Source organism: Ursus maritimus, unplaced genomic scaffold, assembly GCF_017311325.1.
Source record: "Ursus maritimus isolate PB19 unplaced genomic scaffold, ASM1731132v1 scaffold_2, whole genome shotgun sequence".
In the NCBI taxonomy this organism is placed as follows: domain Eukaryota; kingdom Metazoa; phylum Chordata; class Mammalia; order Carnivora; family Ursidae; genus Ursus; species Ursus maritimus.
The window spans coordinates 15,288,286-15,301,103 of record NW_024424452.1 but is presented as its reverse complement, the minus strand read 5'-3'; the positions used below and the strand labels follow the sequence as shown (position 1 = coordinate 15,301,103).

General features: G+C 39.5%; 1 protein-coding gene across 1 annotated transcript in view; it reads left to right on the top strand.

Moving 5' to 3' along the window:
* The window catches only part of TPST1 (tyrosylprotein sulfotransferase 1), a 158,158-nt gene that overhangs the window by 37,765 nt on the left and 107,575 nt on the right, over positions 1–12,818 (top strand). The window contains exon 2 of the mRNA XM_040635003.1: positions 4,813–5,758. Within this exon, the coding sequence (XP_040490937.1) occupies positions 4,914–5,758 (845 nt within the window). The 5' untranslated portion in view covers positions 4,813–4,913. The remainder of the gene's footprint in view (positions 1–4,812; positions 5,759–12,818) is intronic.

Sequence of the window (12,818 nt, the reverse complement as noted above, 5' to 3'; positions counted from 1 at the left end):
CATTTGTATGCTTGTTTTTATGCCCGTGCTGCATTGTCTTCATTACTGTAGCTTTGTAGTAAGTTTTGAGATTGGGAATTGTGAATATTCCAGCATTGTTCTTTTTCAAGATCGTTTTGGCCAGAATGAGATTGTATAAACCTAAAATAGAATTAGTAACTCCCTGCTTAAAGTCTTTAAATCAGTCACATCTGATTGCATCTATCATAAAATTTCACATCCCTAAACTGATCCACAAGATTTATGGTCTGACCACTGCCCATCTTTCCAGTTGCATTATTCACCCACTTTTTCTCTTGCTTTACCCTGCTCCTTAAGAGCTTTAAAATGGCTTTCCATTGGAGGACTTTTGTGTGTCCACTTGCTTTTGCTTAGAATGTTCTTCCCTTCACTTTACCTAATTCTTATTCGCTGTTCAGATCTCTACCTAAATGTCATTTTTTAAAGATAGTCTCTCCTTCTTATTTGAAAAGATTTTATTTATTTATTTTTGTGAGAAGGAAAGAGAGAGAGAGAGCGCACGTGTGTGCACGCACACACACATACACACAAGCAAGTGGGGGAAGGGGTAGAGGGAGAAGCAGACTCCCTGCTGAGCAGGGAACCCCATGCAGGACTCAATCCCAGGACCCTGGGATCATGACCTGAGCCAAAGGCAGATACTTCACTGACTGAGCCACCCGGGCACTCCTGTCCCTATTATTTAAAAAATGTCTTTCTTTTCTCACTTAGAAGAGTAACAAACGTTCATTATAGCAAGTTTGAAAAATAAAGAATGGTGACTACTAGGAAACCAGAGGATAAGCATTTAGTGTGATAGAGACATCTGATGCCAGGTTGTTATTTGATCCTTTGGTCCTTATTTCCTTTGAAACTCTACAGAAGTATTCTCTTCACATTTGAAATTGAAGGATATTTGAAATTGCCAAAATGTGTCCAGATTGGGTTTATTGTCATTTATTTTGCTTAAAAATGTTGGTCCTTACATCTACAGAAAGTTTTTTTCCATTTCAGCAATGTTTTCTTCATTTGTGTTTGTAATATAATTTTCGACCAAAATGTTGTTATTCTAGTAACATTCAAAATGTTACTATTCTATTATTCTTAATTTTCCATTCTATGTATTACTCTCTTTTCTTTCCATTGTTTTCTTTTCTTACCACCTGCCCCTTTTTAAATTGAATACTGGTAGAACATCTTAAGCGTTTCTTTTATATCATGGATACAGTTTTCTGTATAGATATTTCAATGTTATGTTGCTACCAATGTTCTTTTTTGTGTTTTTGTTTTAGAGAGAGCGCAGGGGTGGGGGGAGGAGGGGCAGAGGGAGAGGGAGAGAGAATCTTAAACAGGCTCCACACCCAGAGCGCAGCCAATGCAGGGCTCGATCTCACGACCCTGGGATCATGACCTGAGCCGAAATCAGGAGTCAGACACTTAGGGGCGCCTGGGTGGCTCAGTCGTTAAGCATCTGCCTTTGGCTCAGGTCATGATCCCAGGGTCCTGGGGTCAAGCCCCACATTAGGCTCCCTGCTCGGCGGGACGCCTGCTTCTCCCTCTCCCACTCCCCCTGCTTGTGTTCCCTCTCTCGCTGTCTCTCTCTCTGTCAAATAAATAAATAAATAAAATCTTAAAAAAAGAAAAAAAAGAATGGGACACTTAACCGACTGATTCACCCAGGTGCCCCACTTCCAATGTTCTTAATCATTGCTTTTTTCTTTGCAGTCTTTTCTTATTAAGCTGATCCTTTAATCTCAACCTATTCGCACTTGGTGGTTCTTTGATGTAGCTTTACAGTACAGTACATTGCCTGGCATAGTAATATGTGTTCAGATATGCAGCTAAAAGAATGAATACACGAGTAGACAAAAACCAGATCTTGGTGTATCCTACTAAGATTATCAAAGATAAGACTATCAACGATAAGACTATCAAAATATTTTTCTAGGAAAGTTTTCTTTAAAAAAGAAAAAGAAAACCAAAAAACCCCAGCTGTGTTGAGGTATAACTTATATACGATAAGATTTCCCATTGTAAGTGTCCAATTCAGTGATTTTTAGTGGATTTTATAGAGTCGTGTAGCTGTCACAACAGTCCAGTTTTAGAACATTTCCATTACTGCAGAAAGTCACTTCATGCCTATTTGTCATTAAATTCCTGCTTCCACCCTCTGCTTTCTGTCTCTAAATTTGCCTTGTATGGACATTTCATATAAATGTATGCTGATAGAGCTGGTCAGATACACACACACACACACACACACACACACACACACTTAAAATTGTTTTTATTTTTAAGCATGGCTTTCTAGGGGTTGCCTTCCTGGCAGCATAGCTTAATGGACAGTGGTTGTGCTCAAACGTCTTTTTTTTTTTTTTTTTAAAGATTTTATTTATTTATTTGACAGAGATAGAGACAGCCAGCGAGAGAGGGAACACAAGCAGGGGGAGTGGGAGAGGAAGAAGCAGGCTCATAGCGGAGGAGCCTGACGTGGGGCTCGATCCCATAACACCGGGATCACGCCCTGAGCCGAAGGCAGACGCTTAACCGCTGTGCCACCCAGGCGCCCCTGTGCTCAAACGTCTTAAAGACAGTACGACTTTTCCTCTGCCAGTGGATCTGCATGTGGGTAGAGGAGCACATTCAAAGTTCAGGGCATTTTCAAATCTGCACTGGTGTTTACTTTCCTCTTATTCCTTTCATGTCCCTTCTTTTTTTTTTTTTTAATGTTTTTTTATTATATTATGTTAGTCACCATACAGTTCATGTCCCTTCTTTGCCTCCGTGCACCTCTGAGTTGGCATTGAGCTTGCCAGTTCGTCCTTCTTGCTCACCTGCTACCTGGCACATCACTTACACTGAGAGCACAGCTGAGCGTGTGTTACTCACTTCTCCAAACTGAGTGCTCTCCCTTTGATCCTGGCAGCAAAGCCACCGGTCTTTATAGTTTGCCCTGCCTTGCCCTGCTCTGCGGAACCTCTGTCCTGCTGAGTGGGTGGATGGTGGAGTGGGAATAGTCTTCGGCAAGAATGCCACAGACTGTCATTGTTCTTACTCAACATTTAGCAGTTTTCAAGCCTAAATGCTATTTAGGTTGTTTTATTCCTTTGGCTGATTTCCAGAGGACTGCAAGGGTTGTCCTTTTCATCCTGCTTTTAATTGGTTTTGGGGGAGAATTGCCTACCTTCTCACTAGTCCATAGCGCGATGTTCTGCCTCTTGGAAGGTGTTCTTTTTTTAGTATAGCTAGTCATTTCCCCAGGTGTACTTACTATTAGTCAGGAGACATATGAAAGGGAGAAATTTTAAGGAATTAGCTCCTGTGATTGAGGTGCTGGCATTTTTAAAATCCATAGAGCAGTCTAGCAGATAAGAGTTGATGTTAACCTTCAGTCCAAATTCTGCAGGGTAGAAGGCTGGAAATTGAGGTAGAGTTTCCATGTTGCTGTCTTGAAGATAATTCCTTTTTCTTCAGGAAACCTGTCTTTTCTCTTAAGGACTTCAGTTGTTGAACGAGGCCTATTCATATTATGAAGGATAGTCTGCTTTAATCAGAGTCTGTTGATTCACTTTTTTATTCAATTGTTAATCATATCTAAAAAATGGCTTCCCAGCAACATCGAGACCAAACCAGTGTTTGGTGTTTGACAAACACTGCGCTCTATAGCCTACCCAAGTTGACGCATAAAATTAACCATCACACCTCCTCACTGAGGGTTCAGGGTACATTGTTTTAGTCTAGGTGTTGTCTGATGGCTGTGTGCTTCACTGTGTGTATCCTTGCTCTGCAGCTAAACTAGCGTTTCCATAATAGGCGCGTTTTACAGTTACATATAATATGTATATTTTACGTAGTAGATATGTTTTACATACATGCTTTTGCTTCTGCACATCCACATCTTTGGTCATGTCTGTCTTCAGCTTAGAAAACTGTGTGTCTAAATCTTACCTGTCCTTCTGAAGACTAGATCACAGACACACATGCATCCTTGTCTTCGCACACTGTTCACCAGCTCTCCTGAACAACTGGTCACCTAAATATGCGCTGTTCTGTCATGTCATCGTGCACAGGAACTCGCACACAAGTTCCTGCTGCTTAGACTATCCCTCCCCCTTATTTTCTAGGAGGCTTTTATAGCTTCCTCTGGCAGACTTATGTGCTTCTTTTCATTATACTATCATTGTCCCATTGGCTCATTTCTACTAAGGCACAGATTGTATTTTGTCATTGTTTGCATATCTGTCTGTCCGTGAGACTTTGTTTCCTGAGAGCAGGAGTCACTGCACTGCTGTCTTTTTCAAAGCTTATCCTCAGCCAAGCCCAGGTATCTGGCCTGTAGTATCTAAATAAATAACTTGCGGGATAAATAAACTAAATCTTTGTTAAAGTTTTGGGAGTCATATATTTCTTCTGCAATCTGTCTTTCGAGTAGAATGTAGAGATAATGACTTCTTAGGGGTGAAGCAAATCTGAGTATCAGTGATGAGCCTTGGGTTAGACTCCAAACATACTTGGGCATATTAAATATTTTCATGACTTACTGATAGGAATAGTTTTATTTTTCCATTCTGCGCAAGGTACATGGCTTCAGAATTGTTACATTAAGAAAAGCTGTTTCTGATTAGAAATGATTTCTTTTTGCTTGCATTTGCGTATACTTGTGTTCTAAGAATATCGCAGTATCTAAGACTGCTTCAGCTTCTTTCTAGCTAAAATATAATGGTGGTCACTGATGACTAAGTTGTAAACAATCTTTTTTTTGGTAAACAGTCTTAATGGGATGATAAAATAATTTTTTCCTTTTCCCATTAGATGTTGATCCTCTTTCTGCGGTAGAATCTCCATGGCCTGAACATTTTCTGAAAATTATTTCGAGCAGACTATCTGTTTAATAACAAGATAACCACATCAAGATGGTTGGAAAACTGAAGCAGAACTTACTATTGGCATGTCTGGTGATTAGTTCTGTGACTGTGTTTTACTTGGGCCAACACGCCATGGAATGCCATCACCGAATAGAAGAACGTAGCCAGCCTCTCAAATTGGAGAGCACAAAGACCACTGTGCGAACTGGCCTGGACATCAAAGCCAATAAAACCTTTGCCTATCACAAAGATATGCCTTTAATATTTATTGGAGGTGTGCCTCGGAGTGGAACCACACTCATGAGGGCCATGCTAGATGCACACCCCGATATTCGCTGTGGAGAGGAAACCAGGGTGATTCCCCGCATCCTCGCTCTGAAGCAGATGTGGTCACGGTCAAGTAAAGAGAAAATACGCTTGGATGAGGCTGGTGTCACTGATGAAGTGCTGGATTCTGCCATGCAAGCCTTCCTACTAGAAATTATTGTTAAGCATGGGGAACCAGCTCCTTATTTATGTAATAAAGATCCTTTTGCCCTGAAATCCTTAACTTACCTTGCTAGGTTATTCCCCAATGCCAAATTTCTCCTGATGGTCCGAGATGGCCGGGCATCAGTACATTCAATGATTTCTCGGAAAGTTACTATAGCTGGGTTTGACCTGAACAGCTATAGAGACTGTTTGACCAAGTGGAATCGTGCCATAGAGACCATGTATAACCAGTGTATGGAGGTTGGCTATAAAAAATGCATGTTAGTTCACTATGAACAACTTGTGTTGCATCCGGAACGGTGGATGAGAACACTCCTAAAGTTCCTTCATATTCCGTGGAACCACTCAGTATTACATCATGAGGAGATGATTGGGAAAGCCGGAGGAGTATCTCTGTCAAAGTGAGTAGATGTTATTATTATTTTTCTTTACGCTATATACAAGTAATAAATCTCTGTGTGTGTGTGTGTGTGTGTGTGTGTGTAAACTACAGCTCTTTTTTGGAATAGATAGGACTTCATCAATGAGTTTTTAAAAAAATTCTCTAGCCAGTTCATTATAGACCCTTTCATTTATTTAATTCATTTGTATATTTATGAATTGTGGCCTTTTTAATTTTTTTGGTGGAAGCAAGCCCAGTTTATCGCAGTGAAAGTTCTTTTTCACAGACCTCAGACCTTAATGTCCATCATTCAATTTTAGTGACTCCTGATTTCTAATTTCTAGATATTTTTATTAATAAGGATAGTTGGCTTTTGTGTGGATTAAGGTTAATATGAGAAGCATCTCACATGTTGGTAAGCAAGTGGTGAATTCAAAGCATTTAGGAATTTTTAGTGATAGAGAAAAATAAAGACTATCTAACCCAGCCCCTTCATTTTACAGGTAGAAAGACTGAATCAGAAAGTAAAAATGATTCACTCAAATTTAGATGGAAAGGTCAGAATTAGAGTCCATGCCTTGGTCTCAGAGGGTTAGTGCTGTTTTCCATGATATTTTATAACATGTAGTACTTTTGTCATCTGATGGATCTTGATTTTTGCAAAAGGGTAGAGAGCTCCACAATTTGGAAGCTTAATCCATAATCCGTATAGGAAGTTCCTTAGATTCAAATACTTCTAAAACCATTGCATTTTTTCCCCCTTTCTTATGAAGTGGTGACTGGGGTGCCCTGACTTGATCTGACAATGTGATTTGATGACTTATATACCTAGAATAAGGATACAAAAATGAAACTACTGTTAAATTCAGGTAGCATTTCCTTATGGGGAAAAGTTGGGCGTAAGTTTTATTTATTTTTTTTCATTTATAAAAGTGCTGTGTACCCCCTGTAAAAAAAAGAAAGAAAAGATAAAACCGTGTACTTCTCCTTTAGGTACCCTGCTTCCTCTTATGAAGGAATGTCTTCTTGATTTCTTTTTTCAGTGTATAGAACTTGTGCAGTGAGTATTGATTCCTGATGTAGATAATTTGAAAGGAACAGCTGCGTTTCTGCATTTAGCTTACAGGGTATTGATTATAAATTATTAGGTATTATCACTCTACTGGCTCTGGGTTATTTTTATTGATTCAAAGAAAATTATAGCCCTAGCTGCTGGCATCATAGTTTATTGTTCTTTCCAGAAAATAGACCATAACTAATTTCTAATCACCTGTATTCCTAGGTAAGCATATCAGTCTGTGTGCTTGTATGTTGGCCCAGATATTCTCATGCTGGTTCCTTCAGGTGGTATAAAATAAGCCTGTTAGACCCTCCCTCCCCATCCCCAGTCTGTCCAAGTAAGGATTAAGGCGATAATGCTCAAGGTAAAGCCCCAGTTTGGGGCCGTTATGGACAGAGTTGCTAAGATCATTCCTGTACATTACTATTGGTGGTCATAGCATTAATTTCTCTTGGGTATATACCAATGAGTAGAATTGCGGGATCGTAGGGTAGATCTGTATCTCTATATTTGCATGTCCTTAACAGATACTTGTTTTCCACAGTGGCTGTACTGTTAGTGTATGGCTATACTGTACAGGAATGTGTTCTAGTTGCTTTGCATCTTTGCCCACACTTGGTATTCTGAGTCCTTTTAATTTTCGGGAAGGTACAAGTATTTTTTTTAGACCTAAAAATGAAACAAAATAACAATATTTGAGCTCTTTTTTGAAACAAATCTTCCCAGAATTCCAGTATAAAACAGATAAAAGCAGAGCTACATGGGTTGAGGCAGGCCTAATCTGGGCTGTACTGTGTCTTTTGAGACTGAGTCCCTGCTCTCAGAGCAATTGGGAGATAAAGCAGAAACATAGAATTATTCCATTAATAATTACCAAGTTGGAAATATTCCATGTTAGTTGAAAGTCATGACCATAAGGAATTCATAGCCCAGAGTCAATCATCTGTGTGCTGTGCTTTGCTTTCCATAAATATTTTTATCCTGGGAAAATTGTTTAAAATAAGTATTTTAATACTTATTGTGGTATTATTTAGCAGTAAAATACTGAAAATATTTAGGTGGTTTTGAAGGCTTGAAGATATCACCAGATGGCTCAGGAATATATGCAGAAATTGTTGAAGACCGTGATAAGGAAAGTTTTCACAGTTCTACCTGCCCTGTTTTATTAACTATGAAAGTTAAGCTTTTTTTGCTGTGCTTAGGAATTTTCAGTTACTTTCAATCAGAGAGGTACCTCTTGCCTCCCTGGTCAGTTCCAGTTACAGTGGGAGCATAAGGTAATCACCTGCTAGCATATGTAAGAGTTCCTCCATGAAAGAATTTGGTGGAAGAAAGCATTTTTTCATTCTGGGGTGGTTCAGGGAATCTTCATTAGAGACTACTGTATATGAGCTAAGCTTTCTTTAAAACTGAAAATAAGGGGCACCTGGGTGGCTCAGTCGTTAAGCGTCTGCCTTCAGCTCAGGGCATGATCCCAGGGTCTTGGGATCGAGCCCCACATTGGGCTCCCTGCTCCGCTGGGTGCCTGCTTCTCCCTCTCCCACTCCCCGTACTTGTGTTCCCTCTCTCACTGGCTGTCTCTCTCTCTGTCAAATAAATAAATAAAATCTTAAAAAAAAAAACTGAAAATAAAAGCAAAGTTTTTAATGAGTGGGGAAGGGATAAAAACAGATTGCTTTGGCTGGCTGATAAGTTTGGTTCTGTATTAAGGTACAACTATAGAATTTTAGGTGCACTATTTATCCTTGATGTTTTTAGATAGTCATTTCAAGTTCAAGTAGTAGAGCTAGTTTCTCCAGTGATTGAAGTTGTAACTTTAATGTCTTGAAATCACTCTAACAAATTATTCACCCATCCTCTTCAACTTCATATTAAATCGAGCTGCAGTCTTGAATACGATGGCTCCAGAAATGATACAGAACTCGCTGATCTCTTTATTTCTTCCAGACTAATAGAGTTGAAAAAACTGAAGCATTTCTAAATGTCTTTTTGCCTTTATCTTTCAAGAAATGTTTGTATAGAAAGGGAGGGGGGTCACATTTTAAGGAAAATACCTTATGCACATGGGTAGATTCTCCAAGTGATTGACTACGGCAGTAGGAGTTTGCTGATCAGAGAATGGTATCTACTGCCTGCCTACTTCTCAAATAATTGGAGTAGGAAGTGGAAATAAAGTTTGAGGCTATTTCACTTTGTCTCATGAATTGTGGAATTTTTGTGGAATTTCAGTCATGGCCATCTGGGAACATTCAGGAAATTACTAGTGTATACAGCATCGTTCCTGCTCTTAAACTCATTAACATACGATGAAATTACCTGGAACAAATAAAAATCATCTGTAACAATAACAAAAGAGTGCACCATGATATACTTAAGAATGGCTAAAATACAAAAGTGACCACGGATCAGTAAACAAGTTTACTAGGTGAAAAGAGCAAAGCCAGAAAAACAGAACATTATAATGGTAACCCTTAAACAGAAGCAAGTACAAGAATCACAACTACAATTCAGAGAGCTGTCTGTCCTTGGGGCAGAAAAAAGATATACAACTATTAAGCACAAATAGGTTAAAAGGAAAAATACAGTAGCAGTGGTAAGTACAAGAGAACAAATAAGAATACAATAATTGACACTCTGAAGCTTCTAGTAAGTTAAAGCAGAAAGAAAACTAGAAATCAGATCCAGAACAAAGAAAGTATTAACAAAAATACAACTGAGTAAAATTTAAAGATCTAATTGGCTTTATTTATTAATTCATGAATCAGGCAGTATCCCATCTAGCAAATAGTGGGGGACCCCCAAAGGACTACAGAAAAGGTAAGGTTTTTAAAGGTAGAGAGCCAGTGGAAAGAAAGGAAAAAACGGAATTATTAGGAAAGAAACCATTGTTTTAGACAAGGTTGCCCTCCTAAGGGGAATGGCTGGGGTCTATCAGTAAATTTGCTAGTGCTGAGCAGGAAATTCCTATGTTGACTGGTTAAAGGTTACATTTCAGGGGTTGTGAAACTGCAGTTAGATTAGGTGTTAAGACTTATATTTTCCTTAAAGAACAAGAACCAAGTTTTTTATTTGTTAATTTCTTACATTTGAAGTATTCCCCAGTGACAGTCCTTGGTCTGAGACTCTTTGCCATCATACAACTGCACCCAACCACTTTACGGGGTTTTCCCTCCCTGTCAGTTGTACAGAGGCCTCCCCATTTCCCTACTTCCTTGTTGTCATCAACCTTAATTAGGTTGATTTGATGTTGAGCACAAAGGGCCTCCACCAACTTGACATCCCAGTTGGGTGCAAACACGCAAAGATTGGTTTGGTGTTTGTCTTAAGGTTTTGGCAGCTTCGCGAATTCCACTGGGAGGTCATTGTGGTTGAGGGTGGTCTTCAGTGCCTCTTATAAAGCAGTATTAACAGCCATTATACTTCCAGCAGCAGTGACTTCCTCCACCATGCTGGTGGGTTACAGGTGCAGCTGAATCTTGAATACACACAAGCCTCTGCCTCCACACCACTCAGCAGGGGCAGGCCAAGAGAGGTATTAAGTCTTGGTTTACTGTCTTGTTTTTTTGTTTTTTTAAAAGATTATTTATTTATTTATTTATTTATTTGACAGAGAGAGACACACAGCCGGAGAGGGAACACAAGCAGGGGGAGTGCGAGAGGAAGAAGCAGGCTTCCCAGCAGAGCAGGGAGCCCGACGCAGGGCTCGATCCCAGGACTCTGGGATCACGCCCTGGGTTGAAGGCAGACGCTTAACCACTGAGCCACCCAGGCGCCCCTGGTTTACTGTCTTGGAGCCATAATCCAAGTGACACCATATTAAGCCTGTGGTTTTCTTTTTAAAAAGATAAATAAATAGGTGAAAGCAATGCAAAAAAAGTTTTTTTGGAAATGGAGATACTCCTAAGTAGAAAGAATAGTTATTTCCATAGTGGAATTTACTTTGGAAATCAAAATTTTTATAGTATCTTACAGAATTAACAGAGAGGGACTTAACAAAATATCCACTTGAAAATTTCCTGAAATTTAAGGATAGCAAGAATATTATGAGCAAGTTAAGAGAAAGGCAGTATTCATGCAAATTATGATCACTTCTGCAGTGTGTAAAATTAATAGCATGCAAATTAGGATTACCCGAGCTCTACTAGCTTAGATTAAAATAACCCAGAAGAATTTTATAAATATTACTTTTTTTTTTTGTTTTTGAAAAATTATTCTGGTTGACTTATCCATTGTGAAGGCAGTAAACCTAGCTTTATAAATCTGGTTGTTAATCGGATACTATCTAAGAGCAGTGCTTTTGTAGTTGTGGAAATCACTGTTCTATTACAAATTATAGGTAGCTGAGAACCTTAGTTGGAGAGGGGTAATTGAATAAACAGGGAATGCAGCTGACAGCAAAACAGGTTGCAAAAGGAAAGGAGCAGAGGAAAAATTGTATTTCAGGATGTGTTAGTGAAGAATGAGAAGAAGCAGAACAAGAACATAATTTAATAAAGCACGGTTCATACTTGTCTTGAAGAAGATGGCATTCGATGGCAAAAAAACAGAAGTTGGGTGTTAGATCATTTATTAATTTAGACCAGGTGTCTTTGCAAAAAACAGAGACCCCAAATAGCCATGGTTTTAAGCAAAATAGTGGCTGTTATATAAAAGAAGGCAGACCGAGGCCGGTTTAGAAGCTCTGCAGTCATCTAGCATTTAGACTGCTCCCAGTTTTTGGCTCCATCAGCTCCGTGGTCTAAGTTGGAGCTCCACTTATCGATCTCCTAAGTAGTAGGGTGGGGGTAGTGTGGGCATATAAGAAGGGGCATTTCGTATATTTTTAGGACATTTCCCTTGAGTTCCCTTCATTCCTTTACTTTCCAGGTAGCCCTTCTTGGATTCTGTTAGCTATCACATAGTCTTATGGCCCTATATAAAAGGCTAGGGGATGTAATTTTTATTCTAAGTGACCATGTCCCCAACTGAGAGTTGGTTTTTCTTTTACAAAGAGGTATAGGCTAGATATTGGGATAGGCAGATAGCAGTCTCTGCTACTTCACTGAGTATGTACTGTGTGCCAGACAGAGTGTCTGTGTCCTAAAGCTACACATGATCTAATGGAAGGCACAGATTCATATGCAATACAATGCTAAGTATTATGGGAAACCAAGAAGAGGTAATCTGGGGTGTTCAGGAAGACCTTCCTGGACAATGTGGTATCAGACTGAGAAATAAAGCAGTGTTTCTTAGTGTGGATGTCCCTTAAAAAGTTAAAAATTGAGCTACCCTATGATCCAGCCATTGCACTACTGGGTGTTTACCCCAAAGATACAGACGTAGTGAAGAGAAGGGCCATATGCACCCCAATGTTCATAGCAGCAATGTCCACAATAGCTAAATTGTGGAAGGAGCCGAGATGCCCTTCAACAGATGACTGGATTAAGAAGTTGTGGTCCATATATACAATGGAATATTACTCAGCTATCAGAAAGAACGAGTTCTCAACATTTGCTACAACATGGACGGCACTGGAGGAGATAATGCTAAGTGAAATAAGTCAAGCAGAGAAAGACAACTATCATATGATTTCTCTCATCTATGGAACATAAGAACTAGGAAGATCGGTAGGGGAAGAAAGGGATAAAGAAAGGGGGGATAATCAGAAGGGGGAATGAAACATGAGTGACTATGGACTATGAGAACCAAACTGAGGGCCTCAGAGGGGAGGGGGGTGGGGGAATGGGATAGACCGGTGATGGGTAGTAAGGAGGGCACGTATTGCATGGTGCACTGGGTGTTATACACAACTAATGAATCATCGAGCCTTACATCGGAAACCGGGGATGTACTGTATGGTGACTAACATAATATAATAAAAAAATCATTAAATAAATAAATAAATAAAGTGGTGTTTCTTGATCTTAGCACTATCGACATTTTGGGCCAGATAATTCTTTGTTGTGGGGGCTGTCCTATACATTGTGGGATGTTTAACAACATCCCCGGCCTCTATAGATGCCAGTAGCAAACACCCTCC